The following is a 20,429-nucleotide window of genomic DNA, read 5'->3' as shown; positions in this document are numbered from 1 at the left end:
GGGGACATGGGGGGACATGGGGACATGGGGACACATGGGGATGGGGAACGTGGGCGTGTGGTGGGGACATGGAGGTAGGGGGGACATGGGGGGACGTGGGGGTGTGGTGGGGACATGGAGACATGGGGGGGCATGGGGATATGGGGAGACATGGGGGGGTGGGGGGCACACATGGGGATAGGGGGGACATGGGGACACATGGGGATGGGGGGACATGGGGGTAGGGGGGACATGGGGGGACATGGGGATGGGGGGACATGGGGGGACATGGGGGTGTGGTGGGGTCATGGGGGTAGGGGGGACAGGGGACACATGGGGACGGGGGGACATGGGGGTGGGAGGATGTAGGGGGGACATGGGGGTAGGGGGGACATGTGAGTGTGGTGGGGGGATGGGGGGACATGGGGACACATGGGGATGGGGGACATGGGGGTGCAGTGGGGACATGGGGGGACATGGGGGGGACATGGAAACAGGGCTATGGGGACATGGGGGTATGGGGGGACATGGGGACATGGGGACATGGTGCGTGGGTGGGGACATGGGGGTATGGGGGGACATGGGGGGACGTGGGGTATGGGGACACGGGGACATGGGGGTCTGGGGACAGGGAGACAGCGGTGTATGGGGACATGGGGACATGGGGGGACATGGGGGGATGTGGGGGTATGGGGACGTGGGGGCGTGGGGACATGTGGGCATGGGACACGGGGACATGGGGACATAGGACACGGGGGGGCATGGGACATGGGGGTGTGGGGGGACATGGGAGATGGGGGTGCGGTAACACGGGGACAACATGGGGACAGGGACATGGGGACACAGTGCCTGCGGGTGCCCTGTCCCCGCTGCCACCTCTCCCCCCTCCAGGCACCAGCCAGCTCTGAGGCCACCTGACGTCACCGACGTCCCCCCCGTGATGTCCCCCCATGCCACGGCCACCCCAGCCCTCCCAGCTCAATAAAGTCTTTGTCACCGCAGGAGCGGCACCGTGTCCGTCCCCCGCCACCGTGGGCACGGGGGTGGGATGGGGTCACGGGGAGCCCCACGGGGACGTGGCCATGGGGGACACGGGAGCGCGGGGGACAGCAGCAGGGACACGAGGCGGGGGACGGGGTGGCGGCCCCCAGGTGTCCCCGTGGCCGGGGCTCACGTGTCCCCACGGTGCTGGCGTCGTCCCAGCGGCCACCTCCCGCCAGGGCTATAAGAGGCCGCGGGGTTCGGCCCTGCCAGCGCTGCCATGGCACCGTCGCCGTCACCCGCGCTGGTGCTCCTCCTCGCCGTGCTCTCTGCCACCCCCGGTAGGGACCCCGCACCCTGGCCCGGGTGCACCCCCAAAACCGACTGTGTCCCCCCCTAGAGCTGGGTGCGCCCCCCTGGGGACCCTGGGGTGGGGTGGGGGGGCCCAGACACCTGGGGATGGGCTGGGGGTGGGGGAGGACCCACCCTGGGGACGAAGGGCCGGGACACCTGGGTCCCCTCTTGAGGACGGGGGGGGTGGTGGTGGCGGGGGACCCTTGGGTGGGGGTGTCCCGGACCCTCTTGGGGTGGGGTGGGACACGGGGGAGGGGCCTGGGGGTCCCGGCGGGGTGTCCCCATGGGGGCTGGGGGGGGGGGGGCTGGGGCACCCTGGGCGGGGTCCTGGATTCCCGGGCGCCCCAGGGGGCCGGGGCGGGGGGGGCCGGGCGCTGACGCGGCCGCAGGTCCGGGGGTGCCGGGGGGACGCTGCGGGGTGCCCCCCCCCGCCTGGAGCCAGGGCTGGGAGACGGCGCGGAGCTGCAGGGCCCTGGGGCGCTGCCACGCCCGGGCACCCCCCGGCACGGTGAGAGCCCCTCGCCCCTCGCGTCGCCCCCCCCACGTCCCCACAACCCCCGTACGTCCCCGTGACCCCCCAATGTCCCCAGACCCCCGTACGTCCCCAGACCCCTCCACGTCCCCATAACCCCCGTACGTCCCAACACAGCCCTGTGTCCCCCACAGCCCCTGTCCCCATGTCCCCATTCCCCTGTGTCCTCATGTCCCCATGCCCCCATGTCCCCATGAACCCATTCCCCCATGTCCCAATGTCCCCATGTCCCCATGTCCCCATTCCCCTGTGTCCTCATGTCCCCATGCCCCCATGTCCCCATGAACCCATTCCCCCATGTCCCAATGTCCCCATGTCCCCATGTCCCCATTCCCCTGTGTCCTCATGTCCCCATGTCCCCATGTCCCCATTCCCCTGTGCCCTCATGTCCCAATGTCCCCATGTCCCCATTCCCCTGTGTCCTCATGTCCCCATGTCCCAATGTCCCCATGTCCCCATTCCCCTGTGTCCTCATGTCCCAATGTCCCCATGTCCCCATTCCCCTGTGTCCTCATGTCCCCATGTCCCCATGTCCCCATGAACCCATTCCCCCATGTCCTCATGTCCCCATGTCCCCATTCCCCTGTGCCCTTATGTCCCCATGTCCCCCCGTCCCCATGTCCCATACACCACATCCTCCATGTCCCATGTCCCCAAGCCACACATTTGTATGTCCCCATGCTCATTGTCCCCACATAACCATGCCCCCTGCCCCCATGTCCCCATGCCCCCCGTCCCCATGTCCCCATGCCCCCCGTCCCCATGTCCCCATGCCATACCTCCCCACGCCCCCAAGTTCATTTCCCCACATCCTACGCCCCATGCCGTACGTCCCCACGTCACACGTCCCCATGTTCCCATGTCCCATGTCCCCATGCCCGGTGCCACCTCTCGCAGGACGTGTGCGCCGACTGCCAGCAGATCGTCACCCTCCTCATCCGCATGGCCAACGAGTCGGCCACCAAGGTGCCCACGGGGATGGGGTGGGCACGGGGTGGGCACGGGGTGGCCACCGTGGGTGCCACCGCAGGTGCCATGGTGGCCGTGGGCGCAGGCGGCCGTGGAGGGCTTCCTGCGGCAGGAGTGCGCGGCGCTGCCGGTGCCCACCATGGTGGCACCCTGCCAGAACCTGGTGCACGAGTACTTCGGCCTCCTCCTCGCTGACCTCGAGGGGCACCTCGTGAGTGGGCACCCACGGGTGCTGCGGCGGAGGGACGGGGGGGGCACAGGGTGCTGGGGGGATTGGGGACACCGTGCCATCCGGGGACACCTCGGGGTGCTGGGGGGACTGGGGACACCGTGCCATCTGGGGACACCTTGGGCGCTTGGGGACATCATGCCATCTGGGGACACCTCAGGGGTGCTGGGGGACATCATGCCATCCAGGGACACCTTGGGGTGCTGGGGGATTGGGGACACCGTGCCATCCGGGGACACCTCAGGGTGCCACTGGGGGGACTGGGGACATCATGCCATCTGGGGACACCTTGGGTGCTTGGGGACACCGTGCCATCCGGGGACACCTCGGGGTGCTGGGGGACACTGTGCCACCCGTGCCACCTCGGGGTGCCCCATGTTGGGTGCCCTCACCCTGCCCCCAGAAGCCCTCAGCCGTCTGTGCCCGCCTGGAGCTGTGCCCGGGCGAGCCGGGGGGGGCCCCGGCCGTGCCCCCCCGTGGGGCCCTCGGCACCCGCCTGCAGGTAGGGGTCCCGGGGGCTGGGGGTGCCCAGGGGCATCGGCAGGGGCCTGCCGGGCAGGGACGTGGGCGTCTCCATGGGCGTCCCCACGGGCGTGGGCGTCTCTGTGGGCGCCTCTGTGGGCACGGACACGGGCTCTCCGTGGGTGTCTCTGTGGGCGTCTGCGTGGGCATGGACGTGGGCATGGATGTGGGCATGGACACGGGCATCTCCATGGGTGTCTCTGTGGGCATCTGCATGGGCATGGATGTGGGCATGGACACGGGCATCTCCATGGGCATCTGTGTAGGCATGGACATGGGCATCTCCATGGGCATCTCTGTGGGCATCTACATGGGCATGGATGTGGACATCTCTGTGGGCACCTCTGTAGGCATGGACACGGGCATCTCCATGGGTGTCTCTGTGGGCATCTGCGTGGGCATCTCCGTGGGCATGGATGTGGGCATCTCCATGGGTGTCTCTGTGGGCATGGATGTGGACATGTCTGTGGACATGGACATGGGCTCTCATGGGCATCTCTGTGGGCATCTCCATGGGCATGAACGTGGGCATGGACACGGGCATCTCCATGGGTGTCTCTGTGGGCATGGATGTGGGCATGGACACGGGCATCTCCATGGGTGTCTCCATGGGCATGGATGTGGGCATGGACACGGGCATCTCCATGGGTGTCTCTGAGGGCATGGGCACGGGTATGGATGTGGACATGTCTGTGGACATGGACACGGGTTCTCCATGGGCATCTACGTAGGCATGGACATGGGCATGGATGTGGGCATGTCTGTGGACACGGACATGGAGTCTCCATGGGCATCTACGTAGGCATGGACATGGGCATGGACATGGGCATGGACACGGGTGTCTCTGTGGGCATGGACACGGGCCCTCCATGGGCATCTCTGTGGGCATCTACATAGGCGTGGACATGGGCATCTCCGTGGGCGTGGGTGTCTCTGTGGGCCCCTCTGTGGGCATCTACACAGGCTTCTATATGGGTACCTCCATGGGCATCTTTAAGGGCCCCCACCTGGCCACCAACACGGGCATCCTTGGGGGCACCCCTGTGGGCGCGAGCACAGCCACGGAGCTGGGCGCCCCCAGGCCCCTCTGCGGGCGCGAGCACGGCCGCAGCCCCACCATTAGCCTCCAGAGTGAACGCCCGTCCCCAGGTCGCCGCCAGCAAGGCCCTGCCCGTGCCGCTGCCGCTGTGCTGGCTGTGCCGCACCTTCCTGGCCCGCGCCGAGGCTGCCGTCCCCAAGGAGACGGTGGCGGCGGCGGCGGCGGGGCTGTGCCGGGTGCTGCCGGCGGTGGCGGTGGGCGCGTGCCAGTGCCTGGCGCAGCGGTACGCCGTGCTGGCGCTGGAGGAGGTGCTGGGGCGCCTGGGCCCCCGCCTGCTCTGTCGCCTGCTCCTCGCCTGCCGCCCCGAGGACGGTTACGCCCCGTTGTCACCTCCCCGGCGTCCCCTCGGGGCCACCGCGGCCCCGCCAGCTCCTGGGGCCAGCGGCGAGGTGAGCGGGGTGAGGGGGTGGCCTTGGTGGTGGGGGGGTGGCGGGGGGGGGGGACACGGCAGGGCGAGCTCTTGGGGACGTGCCTGGGGGGGTCACGGTCCCTGGGGATGTGACAGGGCACCCAAGGGTGTCACAGCCCCGAGGGACATGCTGGGGACCCAAAGGGTGTCACAGCCCCTGGGGACACATCCCAGGATGTGAGAACCGCAAGTGACACCCTCCAGGGTGTCACAGCCCCTGGGGACACATCCCGGGATGTGAGAACCCCAAGGGACACCCTCCAGGGTGTCACAGTCCCTGGGGACACATCCCGGGGTGTCACAGCCCCGAGGGACATGCTGGGGACCCAAAGGGTGTCACAGGCCCTGGGGACACATCCCGGGGTGTCACAGCCCCAGAGGAGACCCAGGGGTGCCACATCCCTGAGGGGGTGCCATGACCCCTGGGGACACAGCAAGGTCCCCAAAAGGTGTCACACCCCCAGAGAACGTGCCAGGGTCCCCAAGCGTGTCACAGCCCCCGGGGGACATACTCAGGGGTGCCACCAGGTATAGGACCCCCCAAGGGGGGGGGCACCGAGAGTGCCACAGCCCCAGGGGACACACCGAGGACGTCACAGCCCTGGGGAGGGGGTTCCCGGGGGTGTCCCCATCCTGGGGAGGTACCAGGGGACGCCCCCGACACCCGTGTCCCCACCCCGCAAGGACCTCCCTGTGCTGTCCCCAAACCTGGGACCCTGCGCCCTGGGCCCGACCTACTGGTGCTCCGGCCCCGAGGCCGCCCGCCGCTGCCAGGTGAGCTGGGGACAAAGGGGACAAGGGACGGGGGGGCCTGGTGCCCACCTCACCCCCCCCCCCGCTCTCCCCCAGGCCCTGCAGCACTGCCAGGAGCACGTCTGGATGTAGGGGGGCACGAGGAGCCCCCCCACCCGCCCCCCTCGCCCCCCAAAATAAAGCTTGGATCCGCCCTGCCTCAGTTTCCCCAATTATTTGGGGTGTTTCGGGGTGCGGGGGGGTGACAGGCTGTGGGGGGGGTGACGGGGTGTGTGTGGGGGTGACAGGGTGTGGGGGGGTGAGAGGCTGCGGGGGGGGTGACGGGGTGTGTGTGGGGGTGACAGGCTGCGGGGAGGGGGGTGACGGGCTGCGGGGGGGGGGGTGACGGGGTGTGTGTGGGGGGTGACAGGGTGCAGGGGGGGGTGACGGGGTGTGTGTGGGGGTGACAGGCTGCGGGGGGGGTGACGGGGTGACAGGCTGCGGGGAGGGGGGTGACAGGCTGCGGGGGGGGGGGGGGGGTGTGACAGGCTGTGGGGGGGGGTGACGGGCTGCGGGGGGGCGGCTTTCTCGGAAAGCAAGTTGGTTTTCACACCTCCCAGAAGCTGCGAAAGCCAAGATCCGCCCCCGCTGCGCCCAAAGAGGAGCGGAAGCGGAAAACGTTTACAAAAATACAAGGGGTGTTATTTAATTGGGGGCGGGGGCGGCGGGGGGGGCTGCGGGTGCCCCCGGGGGGGGGTGCGGGTGCTCCCAGGGGGGCTGCGGGTGCCCTCGGGGCGGGGGGAACGGGCAACCCCGGGGGGGCTCAGGCGCCTTGTTGGTTCGTCTCGTCCTCCTCGCGCCGCTTCCAGATCTGCGGCAGAGCAGGGCGGGAGGGGTCAGGGGAGGGCGAGGGGACATTTTGGGGGGGCGGGGGAGGGTGACAAGTGTCCCCTGGAACCCCCCCTTGCTGTCACCGAAGCCCCTCACCTGGATGTAGGCCTCCGAGAGGGTGATCATCTGCGGCAAGATGTCGGTCACCTGCAGGTCCTGCAGCTCGTACCACTTCCCGGTGCCCTGCGCGGGGACGGGAGGGGACAGAGGTGACGCCGGGGGGGTCACCCGCCTTGTCACACACCCCACACCCCCCCGCGGGACGAGGGACACTCACGTGGTGCAGCACGTGGATGCGGTAAGAGCCCTCGGAGGGTTTCCCGTCGTGCACGATGTTGGCGATGAGGTCGTAGGTGGTGTTGGCGTGCGCCGCCTGCACCTCCTCCGACAGGTACTCCCGCAGGTCCACGTTCCTGTGGGACGCCCCCGAGCACCCGACACCCCCCAGCTGGGGGTCACCAGCACCCAAAACCTCAGAGGAACCCCTGCCCCACCCACAAAACCTCTCTAGATGCTTACGATCCCCTCCTTTATGCTTCCAACCCCCCCCAGATGCTCCCAAACCCCTCCTAGGTGCTTCCATTCCCCCCCTAGGCGCTTCCAAACCCCTCTTAGGTGCTTCCAAACCCCCCCCAGACGCTTCCAAACCCCCCCCAGACGCTTCCATTCCCCCCCAGACGCTTCCATTCCCCCCCAGACACTCCCAACCCCCCCTAGGTGCTTCCAAATCCCCCCTAGGTGCTCCTAAGCCCTTCCTAGGTGCTTCCAACCCCCTCCTAGGTGCTCCCAAACCTCCCCCCAGGTGCTTACAAACTCTTGCTAGATGCTTCCAATCCCCCCCAGATGCTTCCAGATACTTCCAATCCCCCCTAGATGTTTCCGACCCCCCCAGATGCTTTCAAACCCTCTCAGATGCTTCCAAACCCCTCCTAAATGCTTTCAACCCCCCCTTAGATGCCTACAACCCCACCTTAGATGCTGACAAACTCCTCCAGATGCTTTCAAACCCCCAACAGGGCGCAGGGAAAGGGAGGTGGGGACCCCAAGCACCCGCCCAGGGGTCTTCACCACTCACGTGATGGGGAAGTTGACAATGGTGGGGTTCTTCTCCACAAAGAAGTTGTTCTTGGTGAAGCGCTTGATGCAGAAGATGAGGTAGGGAGGCAGCTTGGTGAGCTGGAAGCGCTTAAGAAAGTTCTCTTTGTAGGTCTTGTACTCCTTCTCGGTGGCACCGTTGAACTTGGCCAAGATGCTGAAGAGGGGGACCTGGGGGATGATGAGCTGCTCCTTCTCATCCTTGTAGAGCGGGGCGGTGGGAAGGTCCAAGGTCAGGTACATGAAGGTGGATTCCACCATCATCTCCTGGTACTCGGTGTTCTGCAGGAGCTGCGCCTTCTCCTCGGCCGGCTGCGGGACACGGGGCTCAGAGGGGGGGCTTGTAGACCGCCACGGGGGCAAGAAACCCCCCCTGCTCTGCCCCTCCACGTACTCACCAGATCCGGGTGAGGCAGTTTTTTGGTGAAGATGCGCATGGAGCCCTGGAAGACGTCGGTGACGATGGCTGCGGGGACAGAAAAACGTCGGTGGGGGACCAGGGGTGACGAGCGTCACCCGAGGGGGTGCCCCAAGGGAATACGGGGCCTTCATCGCCTTCTGCTCACTCTTCTTCTTCTTCTTCGTGCCGCCCAGGGCCGAGTGCAGCGCGTTCAGGAACCAGGAGAGGAAGTCCACCCCGTCCCCTACAAACCAGAGGGTAAATCAGAACCAGGGAGGCCGGATCCGGTGCCTCCCCCCCCGTTCCATCCTGCTCCTCACCTTGCTTGGTGATCTGGAAGTTCTTCTTGCTGCAGAGGACCACGGCCTGCAGCATCTCGTGGGGCGAGACGTGCGCTTTGAAATTTCGGGGGTTCCACAGCTTCCGCATCAGCTCCCCGAAGCGCTGCACCAGCAGGAACATGATGTCCCCGGGCGGGCGCTGGATGCTCTTGTAGTTCTCCTCCTCCAAAAAATAATTCCTCAACGGCGGCACGTTGGATAAAGCCTGCGGGAAAGGAACCGGGAAGCATCCCCGCCAGCCTCGAGGGGGGGATTTTTGGGGGGCTTTCACCCCAAAAATGAAGCCTGGAGCCCCCCGCCCCGGTGATACCTGAAGGACGGCGTTGGCGTAGTCGTTGGCTTTGATGTTGTTGAGCCCCACGATGCCGGGCAGGTACGTGGTGCCGTCGTAGGCGCGGGAGAGCTTGGCCTGCTTGTCCAGGTTGGTGATCTGCTGCGCGGTGAAGGTGGGCTTCAGCACGTACTGCGGGAGGGAAACGGCGTCGGAAAAGGTGGCGGCGGGGGAGACACGAAGGTGAACGCCCCCCTCCCCCCCCCTCCAGCCGTGGGGCGGCTCGGCCCCCCAGCGCACCGTGATGTCCTCCAGCGAGGAATCGATGATCTCGTAGTTGTCGGGGAGGCAGTAAAACTTGAGGGTGTGGAGGTTGAGGAAGACGTGGTGGCTGAACTGGACGCTGTGGATGTAGGCGTGGGACTTCAGCCCTCGGCCTGTGGGGGAGAGGAGGGGGGGGGGTGTCAAGGTGGGGGGCACGGGGAGCCTCGGGTCCCCAGAGAGGAGCGATGGAAAAGCCACGAGAAGGGGGAGATGGGACAGAAGCGATTCCCCACCCGCACCCAGGGCTGCTTCTGCCCACCCCGAGGGTCCCTGTTCCCCTCCCCCCCCCCCCCCCCCCCGCCCCTGGGTGTCCCTGTGTCCCCCCCAGCAGCACCCCGGTCCCCGGGCGAGGCGGGGGGCTCACCCTGGAAGTACTTCCCGCAGACGAGGCAGGCGTAGACGTTGATGTGGGACAGCGAGATGGAGCAGAGCTTCTCGAAATCAAAGTCCAGGACGCTCCTGGGATGGGGACAGAGCTGCGGGTGGGCTGGGGGGGGACCCCCAGGGACAGGGGGGGACCCCCAGGAAGGGGGGAGGGGGGGGAGCCCCTGGAGGACCCCAAAGCGCCCCGACCCATCCCCCTCTGCTCACTTGTTGATGGTGTCCAGGTAGGGGCAGTGCCGGCTGCGCTGGTCCTCGGGGTCGAAGCGGCCATAGCGCACTGCGGGGGGGGGGCTCGTTAGCGGAGGGGGGATCGTTAGCGGAGGGGGGGTCGTTAGCGGAGGGGGGCTCAGGATGACGCCATGTATCAGAGACGGAGCAAATGCCCCCCCCCCCACTGAGCACCCCGGGGCTGAGCCCCGGTTCCCCCCGGTGCCTCCCCCCCTCCCCAGACCTAAGCCCGGGGCCCCCCAGGGCCGGCCCCGGTGCCCCCCGTACACCCCGATGCCCCCCACCACCACCGCCCCGGTGCCCCCCCCGTAGACTCGATCCCGCCCCCGCAGCCCCCCCGCAGTCCCGGTCCCCACCGGTCGGCTCGGGCTCAGGATCGGAGTCGCCATCAGGCTCACGCTCACGCTTGATCCGCACCGGGCCGGTGGGGGTGGCGGAGCTCCCCCAGGAGCCGGTACCGGTGCCCGGCTCCCGCTTGATACGGGCGGGATCCACCGGGAGCGGGAGGGCCAGGCCCGGCTCCGCCGCCTCCCGCCGCCCGCGGTCCCGCTCCGACTCCCGCCGCCCCCGGGACCGCTCCGCCTCCCCCTCCCGGCGGCTCCGCGACGAGCCCCGCGATGAGGAGGAGGAGGAGGAGGAGCCGCCGCCTCCCGCGCCCCGCGGGGCCGCCCGGGCCTCCCGCTCCCGCTCCCGCTTCCCGCGGCTCGACATCCCGCCCACTGCGCAGGCGCGGCGGCGGCACCGCGCAGGCGCGACAGAGGGGGCGGGGTCAGGCCTTGCGGAGAGGGTGACTGCGCATGCGCAGAAGCGCGACGTTGGCCTCTTTGCGCATGTGCAATCGTACAACCGGCGGCTCCGCTGCGGCGGCGTCCTCCTGCGCATGTGCGCAGCCACAGGGGCGGGCAACGCCTCTTCTGCGCCTGCGCAGTGCGGCGCCCTCTCCCTGGCGCATGCGCGCCGGGCCCGCGGCGGCCGGCGGGGCTTTTAAAGGGACCGCGTCCCGTTACCGGCGGGGCAGCCCCGCCCGCGGCCCCCCCCTGCAGGCCGGCCCCGGTGGCGACGGCGGCGGCCGATGGAGGCGGCCGCGAGCTGGCGCTGCCGGCCGGGCGGGCGGCTCGATATGAGCCACGGCTTCGTGCGGCACATCCGCCGCAACCAGATCGCCAGGTACCGGCACCGGCGGGGCCCTGAACCGGCCCGGGGCCTCCCGGGGAACCCCCCCAGTCCCCGGTCAGCGCGGCCCCGGGCCCCCCTGCGACATCCCCGGTAACCCCCCGGTGTCCCCCCGGTGCGCAGGGACGCCTACGAGCGGGCGGTGCGGCAGGCGCGGGGGCGGGCGCGGGGCCGGCTCACCCCGACCCCCCCCCGGCCCCGCCGCCCCGACCAGCAGGTGTACCGGCCCCGGCGGCCCGGTGAGCGGGGGGGGCACCCCTGGGTGGGCGGGGACACGGGGGGCACCCAAGGGAGACGCGGGCGGGGGGGGGGGGGACGACGACCCCGGGGGGGCGGGGGGGCACCCTGGGATGGGGGCAAATGGGGGGGACCCCAGGGTGGGCGGGGACACGGGGGGCACCCAAGGGAGGGTTGGGGATGGGGGGGCACCCACGGGTGGGCGGGGGGGGGTGGGGCACCCAAGGGGGTGGGGCCCCAAGGGAGGGGGGGGGGGGGGGCACCCCTGGGTGGGAGCACCCACGGGTGGGCGGGGGAGCGGGGGGGGCACCCCGGGGGGTCGGGGGGCACTGGCAGCGCCCTGAGGGTGCGGGCGCCGCAGGGGGTCCCGGGGGCGACGCCAGCCCGGGGCCCCCCCCCAGCGACGCCCGCGGGCCCCGGCTCTTCTGCCTGGAGTACGAGGGGGACGACGGCCGCGTCACCGCCGTCATCGTGCACCAGGTGGGGACCCGGGGGGCGGGGGGAAGCACTGGGGGGTGTCGGGGCACCCATGGGTGCGGGTGGGTGCCGTGGGGCGCGGCGGGTGCCCGGTGGGTGCCAGCTCCCCTGGGATGAGGTGTGTGTGGGGGGGTGCCGCCGTGGGGCAGAGGAATGCTGCGGTGGGGCAGAGGGGTGCTGTGGGGTGCAGCGGGTGGCCGGTGGGTGCCAGCCCCCCTGGGATGAAGTGGGGCAGCGGGGTGACGCTGTGGGGCAGAGGGGTGCCGTGGGGTGTAGCGGGTGGCCGGTGGGTGCCAGCCCCCTTGGGATGAAGTGGGGCAGCGGGGTGATGCTGTGGGGCAGAGGGGTGCCGTGGGGTGCAGCGGGTGCCCGGTGGGTGCCAGCCCCCCTGGGATGAGGTGTGGGGGGTGGGTGCCACTGTGGGGCAGAGGGGTGCCGTGGGGCACAGTGGGTGGCTGGTGGGTGCCAGCCCCCCTGGGTGGGGGTGGGTGCCGCCGTGGGGCAGAGGGGTGCCGTGGGGTGCAGCGGCTGCCCTCTGGGTGCCAGTCCCCCTGGGATGAAGTGGGGGGGGGGTGCCACCGTGGGGCAGCGGGGTGCCACTGTGGGGCAGAGGGGTGCTGTGGGGTGCAGCGGGCGCCCCGTGGGTGCCAGCTGCCCTGGGATGAAGTGTGTGTGGGGGTGCCGCTGTGGGGCAGGGGGGGTGCCGTGGGGCGCAGCGGGTGGCCGGTGGGTGCCAGCCCCCCTGGGATGCCCCCCGGGGTGGGGGTGGGTGCCGCCGTGGGGCAGAGGGGTGCCGCCGTGGGGCAGGGCAGGTGACGGGGTGCCGCAGGGGGACAGCGCGGAGGAGGTGACGCGGCGGGTGTGCGCCCGGAGCCCGCTGGAGCCCGCCCTGCGCCGGGCCCTCTGCCAGCGGGTGCAGGACGAGCTCAGCAAGCGCCGAGGGACGGGGTGACGCCGCCACCCCCCCCGGGGACACCGCCACCCCCCCGGGGACACCGCCACCCCCCCGGGCCGGGTGCCAGCTGCTGCCGGGAGTCAGTAAAGGTGCTGCGAGGCTCCGGTGTCCGGCTCTGCTTGGGGAAACTGAGGCGCGGGGCAGGGACCTGGGTGCCCACCCTGCGGGTGACACAGGGTGCCGTGTCCCCAGGGACACCCCCGCCCCCCTCCCCCCATGCTCTCCCCTCCCCCGGTGCCATCGTGTCCCCCGCGTCCCCTCCCAGGTCCCCCCCCCCCCCCCCCCCGTCTCGGTGGCGGGGCCACAGCACCCCCCGTCCTCCCCCGCCCTGGACTGGTGGCACCTGGGGACGAGACCGGGTGTCCCCAGAGCTGGTCCCGCTGGTTTGTTATGGTAGGGTCTCCCCAAAACAGACCCCCCCCCAGTTTGTTATTGTAGGGTCTCCCCAAAACAAGCCCTGGGTTTGTTATGGTAGGGTCTCCCCAAAACAAGCCCTGGCTCTTATTTATTGTAGGGTCTCCCCAAAACAGACCCCCTAGGTTTGTTATTGTAGGGTCTCCCCAAAACAAGCCCTGGCTCTTATTTATTGTAGGGTCTCCCCAAAACAGACCCCCCCGGTTTGTTATTGTAGGGTCTCCCCAAAACAAACCCTGGCTCTTATTTATTGTAGGGTCTCCCCAAAACAGACCCCCCCCCAGTTTGTTATTGTAGGGTCTCCCCAAAACAAGCCCTGGCTCTTATTTATTGTAGGGTCTCCCCAAAACAGACCCCCCCAGTTTGTTATTGTAGGGTCTCCCCAAAACAAGCCTTGGGTTTGTTATTGTAGGGTCTCCCCAAAACAGACCCCCCCGGTTTGTTATTGTAGGGTCTCCCCAAAACAAGCCCTGGCTCTTATTTATTGGGGGGGCTGTTTTGGGGAGACCCTACCAGTTTGTTATTGTAGGGTCTCCCCAAAACAAACCCAGGCTCTTATTTATTGTAGGGTCTCCCCAAAACAGACCCCATGGGTTTGTTATTGTAGGGTCTCCCCAAAACAAACCCTGGCTCTTATTTATTGTAGGGTCTCCCCAAAACAGACCCCCCCCCAGTTTGTTATTGTAGGGTCTCCCCAAAACAGACCCCTCCCGGTTTGTTATTGTAGGGTCTCCCCAAAACGAGCCCTGGTTGTTATTTATTGTAGGGTCTCCCCAAGCCCTGGCAGGCTCCCCGAGGTGGGGGGGGTTCCACGGGGGCCGGTGACGGTGGCGGGGGGTGGCCGCGAGAGCCACAGGGCCAGGCCGAGGGCGAGGAGGAGGAGGAGGAGGGCGGCGAGGCCGATGGCCGCCAGCGCCAGGCGCCAGCGTCGGTGTCCCCTGCGCTGCTGCCGCGCCACCGCCCGGGTGTTGCGGGTGAAGGCTTCGCCCTGCGGGGACGGCGGGGATCTATAGGGTACCCCCCGCGGGCCATATAGGCCTATAGTGTCGGGGGGGGGCACTATAGGGACGTACGGCACGGGGGGGGGGGTGCTTTAGGGCCGTAGGCCCTATAGCACCCCCCCCCCCGTGCCGTACGTCCCTATAGCGCTTCCCCCCCCCGCCACGTTCCTTCCCCCAGGCCCATATGGCCCTATACTGTCTGTGTCCCCAAGCCCCCCCCCCCCCCCGGGGCTGTATGTCCCTATAGCGTCCCACAGGGCTATATGTCCCTATAGTATGTATCCCCTGGGGCTATATGTCCCTATAGTATGTGTCCCCTGGGGCCGTATGTCCCTATAGTGTCCCCCAGGGCTGTATGTCCCTATAGTATGTGTGCCCTGGGGCTGTATGTCCCTATAGCGTTCCCCAGGGCTATATGGCCCTATAGTATATGTCCCTGGGGCTGTATGGCCTTATAGTACATGTCCCCAGGGCTGTATGTCCCTATAGTGTTCCCCAGGGCTATATGGCTCTATAGTGTGTGTCCTCAGGGGCTATATGTTCCTATAGTGTCCCCCAGGGCTATATGGCCCTATAGTGTGTGTCCTCAGGGGCTATATGTCCCTATAGTGTCCCCCGGAGCTCTGTGTGTGTGTGTCCCCTGGGGCTATATGTCCCTGCAGTGTCCCCGAGGGCTCTGCATGTGTGTCCCCCAGAGGCTATATGTCCCTATAGTGTGTCCACCTAGGGGCCATATGTCCCTACAGTGTGTCCCCCCCCAGGGGTTATATGTTCCTACAGTGGTCCCCAGGGCTATATGTCCCTATAGTGTGTCCCCAGGACTATATGTCCCCATAGTGTGTCCCCCCAGGGGCTATATGTCCCTCCAGTGTCCCCCAGGGCTCTGTGTGTGTGTGTGTCCCCGGGGCTATATGTCCCTATAATGTGTGTCCCCTGGGGCTGTATGTCCCTATAGTGTCCCCCCGGGGCTATATGTCCCCATAGTGTGTCCCCCCAGGGGCTATATGTCCCTATAGTGTCCCCCACGGCTCTGTGTGTGTCCGGGGCTATATGTCCCTATAGTGTCCCCGAGGGGGTGTGTGTGTGTGTGTCCCTCCCTCCCTCCCTGGGGCTATATGTCCCTATAGTGTCCCCCACGGCTCTGTGTGTGTGCGTCCCTGGGGCTATATGTCCCTATAGTGTCCCTGAGGGGGGGTGTGTGTGTGTGTCCCTCCCTCCCTCCCTCCCTGGGGCTATATGTCCCCATAGTGTGTCCCCCCAGGGGCTATATGTCCCTATAGTGTCCCCCACGGCTCTGTGTGTGTCCGGGGCTATATGTCCCTATAGTGTCCCCGAGGGGGGGTGTGTGTGTGTGTCCCTCCCTCCCTCCCTGGGGCTATATGTCCCTATAGTGTCCCCCAGGGCTCTGTGTGTGTGTGTCCCCCTGGGGCTGTATGTCCCTATAGTGTGTCCCCGGGGCTATATGTCCCCATAGTGTGTCCCCCCAGGGGCTATATGTCCCTATAGTGTCCCCCTGGGGCTGTATGTCCCTATAGTGTCCCCGGGGCTATATGTCCCCATAGTGTGTCCCCCCAGGGGCTGTATGTCCCTGCAGCGTCCCCCAGGGCTCTGCGCGTGTGTCCCCGGGGCTATACGTCCCTATAGGTGCCCACCATGGCGCGCAGCTCCTGGGCGCGGGTGTCGAGGTCGCTGAGGCGCCCGTCCCGCTCCAGCGCCCGGGTGAGGTTCTGCTTCATCAGCTCCGCCACCTCCTCTGCCTCGCGCTGGCACCGCGCCAGCCCCGCCTGGGGACGGGGGACACGCGTGGGGACACCGGGGACGCGGGCACCGCGGGGAAGGGGGACCGTGGGGACGTGGGCGCTGTGGGGAAGGGGGACAGGGGGACCACGGGGACGAGGAGACCCTGGGGACACGGGGACCATGGGGACAAGGACACCGCAGGGAAGGGGCACCATGGGGACAAAGGGGACCGTGGGGACAAAGGGGGACCATGGGGACAAAGGGGACCATGGGAACATAGGGGACCATGGGGACGTAGGGGGACAATAGGGACACAGGGACCATGGGGACAAAGGGGACCATAGGGACAAAGGGGACCATGGGGACACAGGGACCATGGGGACAAAGGGGACCATAGGGACAAAGGGGACCATGGGGACACAGGGACCATGGGGACAAAGGAGGACAATAGGGACACAGGGACCATGGGGACACAAGGGGACAATAGGGACAAAGGGGACCATGGGGACATAGGGGACCATGGGGACATAGGGGGACAATAGGGACACAGGGACCATGGGGACACAAGGGGACAATAGGGACAAAGGGGACCATGGGGACATAGGGGACCATGGGGACATAGGGGGACAATAGGGACACAGGGACCATGGGGACATAGGGGACCATGGGGACACAGCGACCATGGGGACAAGAGAACCCCAGAGAAGGGACACCATGGGGACAAGGGCACTGTGAGAAGGGGGCACATGGGGACACAGGGACTATGGGGACACGGGGACCGTGGGGACAAGGGTACCCTGGGGAAGGGGCACCATGGGGACACGGGCACCATGCAGAGGGGGCACACGGGGACGTGGGGACCCCGGGGAAGTGGCACCATGGGGACCACGGGGACAGGGGACCAGGAGGACCTGGGGACACGGGGAGCATGGGACACACCAGGACCACGGGGACAGGGCACGGGGACACCCACGGGCGGGGCACACGGGGACCGGGGCACACACGGGGACACGGCGGGGCCGGGGCACAGGGGGGTGGCAGGGCCGGGACACGCGAGGACCCCGGGGCACCGGGAGCCGGGGACACGCAGGGCCGGAACACGGGGACACGGAAAGTCCCACGCGGGCCACCCCCCCCCCCGCCCCCCCCGGGGCCGCGTCCCTCCCGCCAGCAGGAAGAGCCCGGGGGGGACGGGCCGGGACCGGGGGGGGGGGGGGGGGGGTGTCCCCGAGCCCCGGGGGGCCCCGTGTCTCCCCCCGCCCACGTCCCGGTGCCGGTCCCGGTCCGCCCCCCCGGGAAGCGAAAGCGAAACCGGCGGAGCCCCGGGCGCTCACCATGATCCCGCGGGGTCGGTGCCGGTACCGGGGTCGGTGCCCGGGTCGGTGCCGGTACCGGAGCGCCCGTCCCCGTCCCCGTCCCCGTCCCCGTCCCGCCCCGGGCCCCAGCGGCCGCCCCCGACGGGAGGGACCGGGACCGCCCCCCCCCCACCCCCACGAGTGTCCCCGGGGCCACAGAGCGGGGCCCGGTGTCCCCTCCCCGGCCCCGCAGCCCCCGCGTGGGTGTCCCCAGCCCCCCGGGTGTGGGACCCCCCGCCCCCCCCCCCCGGACACCCACGGCCCCCAGACGTGGGTCCCCCGGGACCCCCCACTCCAGCCCCGCGGGTCCCCGCAGCCCCCAGCTGGGGGGGCCCCCAAGACCCCCCCGTCCCCAGAACCGCCCAGACGTGGGTGCCCCAAAGACGCCCCCCCCCCCCCCAGCGTCCGCCCCGGGACCCCCCCGTCCCCACACCCCCAGATCCAGGCCCCCCAAGAACCTCCCATAGCCGGGGCCCCAGGGCCCCCCCCCCATAAATGGGTCCCCAGGGCCCCCCATGTCCCCACACCCTGCACATGTGGGACCCCAGGACCCCCCACTCCAGCCCCCCGGGTCCCCGCAGCCCCCCAGATGCGGGGACCCCCAGGTCCCTGCAGCCACGGGTTCTCCCCGGGCCCCCCATGTCCCCCCCCCCCCCGACACCGGTCCCCCCAGGGCCCCCCCCCCTTCCCTGGGTCCCCAGGGCCCCCCCTGTCCCCCCAGACCCCCCCATACCTGGGTCCCCTGGGCCCCCCACGTCCCCACAGCCCCCCCCCGCCTTCCGCGGGCCCCGCGGGGGTGGCAGTGCCACCACACTGCGCCCTTTGTTCCCCGGTGCCAGCCGCCCGTCTGGCACCGCTCCCCGGCACTGCGCCGCCTGGCCCCACCGACGTCCCCACGCCTGGCCCCCCCGATGTCCCCACGCGTGTCCCCCCACGCGTGTCCCCCCCGCTGTCCCCCCCGGCACACACACACACCCCCAGCCCCCACGGCTCGTCATCCCTGTATTCCCCGGGGACGCGCGGGGACACGCGGACGCGGGGGGTCCCCGCGGGGACACGGGGGGCTCTAGGTGGGGATGGTGCCGGTGGCCAGGAGGATGATGAGGACGAGGACGATGGCACCCACGAGGCCGAGGATGACGAGCAGCTTCACGTTCTTCCACCAGTACCGGCGGGCCATCTTCTGTGACGTCGTCTTGAAGTGCTCCGACTGCGGGGACACCGCTCAGGGGGGACACGGGGACACCCCCTGCCACCCTGGGGACACCCCTGCCACCCTTGGGGACCACCACTGCCATGCTGGGGACACCCCTGCCACCCTTGGGACACCGCTGCCACCCTTGGGGACCACCACTGCCACCCTTGGGGACACCCCTGCCACCCTTGGGGACCACCACTGCCACACTGGGGACACCCCTGCCACCCTTGGGGACACCCCTGCCACCCTTGGGGACCACCACTGCCACCCTGGGGACACCCCTGCCACCCTTGGGGACACCCCTGCCACCCTTGGGGACCACCACTGCCACCCTTGGGGACACCCCTGCCACCCTTGGGGACCCCCCGCTGCCACCCAAGTGTCCCATGTCCCCACACCCAGTGCCCAACTGGACCCAGTGCCCCGGAGCCCCTTGGGGACCCCGCTCTCCCTCGGGGACCCGGTGTCCCACAGCCCTGTGTGTCCCCCCCCGGGTGCCCGTGCCAGTCTGAGGACCTGGTGCCACCCCAGGGGACCTGGTGTCCCCAGTCCCGGAGTCCCCTGGGGACGCTGTGCCCACCCCGGGAGCCGGTGTCACCCTGGGGACCCAGTGCCACCCAGGGGGAGCCAGTGGCCACCCTGAGGACCTTGTGCCCAAACAGGGACCTGGTGCCACCTCGGGGACCCTGTACCCACCTGGGGACACGGTGCCACCCACAGGACCTTGCACCCATCTCCGGGCCCTGGTGCCACCCTGGTGTCCCCATACCCACCCTGGTGACCCTGTGCCACCTCAGGAGCCCTGTGCCCACCTTGGGGACCCTGTGCCCACCCTGAGGACCCTGTGCCCACCTCGGGGACCCCGTGCCCGCCCCGGGGACGCCCCTGCCCTCACGGTGGCCTCCAGGTCCTGGCTCTTGCTGTGGAGCTGCTCGAGGTTCTCGCCCCGCGCCAGGATCCGCTCCACGTTCTGGGTCATGATGGATTTGACGCCCTCCACCTCCTCCTGCAGCGCCCGCACGCGCCCGCTGCCCGCGCCGCTGCCCATGACGCTGCCTGCGCCGCTGCCTGTGCCGCTGCCCGCCATGCTGCCTGCGCCGCTGCCCGCCTGGTACCATGGGGCAGGTGTTAGGGGGGGCAGTGGGTGGCACCCCAGCCCCCCATGGGGACCCTCCACCACCCCACGTATGCCCTGGCACCCCCCAGGCGCCCCATAGGTACCCTGGGCGTACCCCCGAGTGCCCCACATAGACCCCGGCACCCCCCCGGCACCCCATGGACTCCATAGGCACCCCATATGCACCTCCCGAGCACCCCATAGGCACCCCATACGCCCCCCCGAGCACCCCATAGGCACCCTATATCCACCCCATAGGCACCCCATATGCTCCCCCCGAGCACCCCATATGCTCCCCCGAGCACCCCATAGGCACCCTATATCCACCCCATATGCTCCCCCCGAGCACCCCATACGCCCCCCCGAGCACCCCATAGGCACCCTATATCCACCCCATATGCTCCCCCCGAGCACCCCATACGCCCCCCCAAGCACCCCATAGGCACCCTATATCCACCCCATATGCTCCCCCTGAGCACCCCATAGGCACCCCATGCGCCCCTCTGAGCACCCCATAGGCACCCCATATCCACTGCCCAAGCACCCCATAGGCACCCCATACGCCCCCCCAAGCACCCCATAGGCACCCCATATCCACCCCATAGGCACCCCATGTACACCCCATAGGCACCCCAAAGGTTCCCCCCCAAGCACCCCATGTGCACCCCCTAGCACCCTATATGCACCCTGGGCACCCCCTATGCACCCCATGTCCCCCCCGAGCACCTGCCAAGCACCCTATATGATGCCCAAGCAGTTCCTAAGCACCCTATAGGCACCCCAAGCACCCTATAGGCTCCCCTGGGCACCCCCCCAGCACCTCAAGCATCCCATATACACCCCCCAAGCACCCTATAGGTGCCCCGAGCACCCCATAGGTGCCCCGTGTCCACCCCGAGCACCTGCCAAGCACCCTATACGCACCCCAGGCACTTCCCCAAGCAATGTATAGGCACCCTGGGCACCTACGCACCCCCCGGACACGCCCCAGACACCCCATATGCACCCTATACGTATCCCAG

The 20,429-nt window shown here is 68.8% G+C and overlaps 5 protein-coding genes across 6 annotated transcripts; 2 read left to right on the top strand and 3 right to left on the bottom strand.

The window, feature by feature from the left end:
- Positions 1 to 1,240: 1,240 nt before the first annotated feature.
- Positions 1,241 to 5,959, top strand: SFTPB (surfactant protein B). The gene is made up of 9 exons (XM_075523778.1): positions 1,241 to 1,301; positions 1,704 to 1,822; positions 2,744 to 2,812; positions 2,901 to 3,026; positions 3,448 to 3,552; positions 4,731 to 5,054; positions 5,609 to 5,626; positions 5,759 to 5,848; positions 5,924 to 5,959. The coding sequence occupies exons 1-9, from the start codon at positions 1,241 to 1,243 to the stop codon at positions 5,957 to 5,959; spliced, it is 948 nt and encodes a 315-aa protein (XP_075379893.1).
- Positions 5,960 to 6,552: 593 nt separating this feature from the next.
- USP39 (ubiquitin specific peptidase 39) lies at positions 6,553 to 10,474 on the bottom strand. Of its 2 annotated transcripts, XM_075523733.1 has the most exons (13): positions 10,097 to 10,474; positions 9,720 to 9,789; positions 9,493 to 9,587; positions 9,105 to 9,241; positions 8,844 to 8,996; positions 8,513 to 8,738; positions 8,359 to 8,436; positions 8,191 to 8,258; positions 7,773 to 8,104; positions 6,975 to 7,110; positions 6,794 to 6,880; positions 6,612 to 6,677; positions 6,553 to 6,571 (listed from the first exon to the last, which is right to left on the bottom strand). In XM_075523733.1, the coding sequence occupies exons 1-12, from the start codon at positions 10,449 to 10,451 to the stop codon at positions 6,630 to 6,632; spliced, it is 1,785 nt and encodes a 594-aa protein (XP_075379848.1). In that variant the 5' UTR covers positions 10,452 to 10,474; the 3' UTR covers positions 6,553 to 6,571; positions 6,612 to 6,629. The 2 variants fall into 2 exon arrangements, with proteins under 2 accessions (XP_075379848.1, XP_075379847.1); XM_075523732.1 differs by lacking the exon at positions 6,553 to 6,571 and having other exon boundaries at positions 6,578 to 6,677.
- Positions 10,475 to 10,657: 183 nt separating this feature from the next.
- C23H2orf68 (chromosome 23 C2orf68 homolog) lies at positions 10,658 to 12,615 on the top strand. The gene is made up of 4 exons (XM_075523775.1): positions 10,658 to 10,907; positions 11,037 to 11,152; positions 11,512 to 11,630; positions 12,457 to 12,615. Exons 1-4 carry the CDS (start codon positions 10,813 to 10,815, stop codon positions 12,577 to 12,579), a joined length of 453 nt encoding a protein of 150 aa, XP_075379890.1. The 5' UTR covers positions 10,658 to 10,812; the 3' UTR covers positions 12,580 to 12,615.
- Positions 12,616 to 13,614: 999 nt separating this feature from the next.
- On the bottom strand, positions 13,615 to 18,090 carry LOC142419978 (uncharacterized). Its single transcript, XM_075523411.1, has 4 exons — positions 18,068 to 18,090; positions 17,072 to 17,269; positions 15,650 to 15,857; positions 13,615 to 13,984 (listed from the first exon to the last, which is right to left on the bottom strand). The coding sequence occupies exons 1-4, from the start codon at positions 18,088 to 18,090 to the stop codon at positions 13,754 to 13,756; spliced, it is 660 nt and encodes a 219-aa protein (XP_075379526.1). The 3' UTR covers positions 13,615 to 13,753.
- On the bottom strand, positions 18,084 to 19,393 carry VAMP8 (vesicle associated membrane protein 8). The gene is made up of 2 exons (XM_075523777.1): positions 19,186 to 19,393; positions 18,084 to 18,302 (listed from the first exon to the last, which is right to left on the bottom strand). Exons 1-2 carry the CDS (start codon positions 19,375 to 19,377, stop codon positions 18,159 to 18,161), a joined length of 336 nt encoding a protein of 111 aa, XP_075379892.1. The 5' UTR covers positions 19,378 to 19,393; the 3' UTR covers positions 18,084 to 18,158.
- Positions 19,394 to 20,429: the final 1,036 nt, after the last annotated feature.

This window comes from Mycteria americana, chromosome 23 (assembly GCF_035582795.1).
Source record: "Mycteria americana isolate JAX WOST 10 ecotype Jacksonville Zoo and Gardens chromosome 23, USCA_MyAme_1.0, whole genome shotgun sequence".
NCBI classification, from domain to species: domain Eukaryota; kingdom Metazoa; phylum Chordata; class Aves; order Ciconiiformes; family Ciconiidae; genus Mycteria; species Mycteria americana.
The sequence above is the reverse complement of the archived record's forward strand: the minus strand, read 5'-3'. Positions and strand labels throughout refer to the sequence as shown.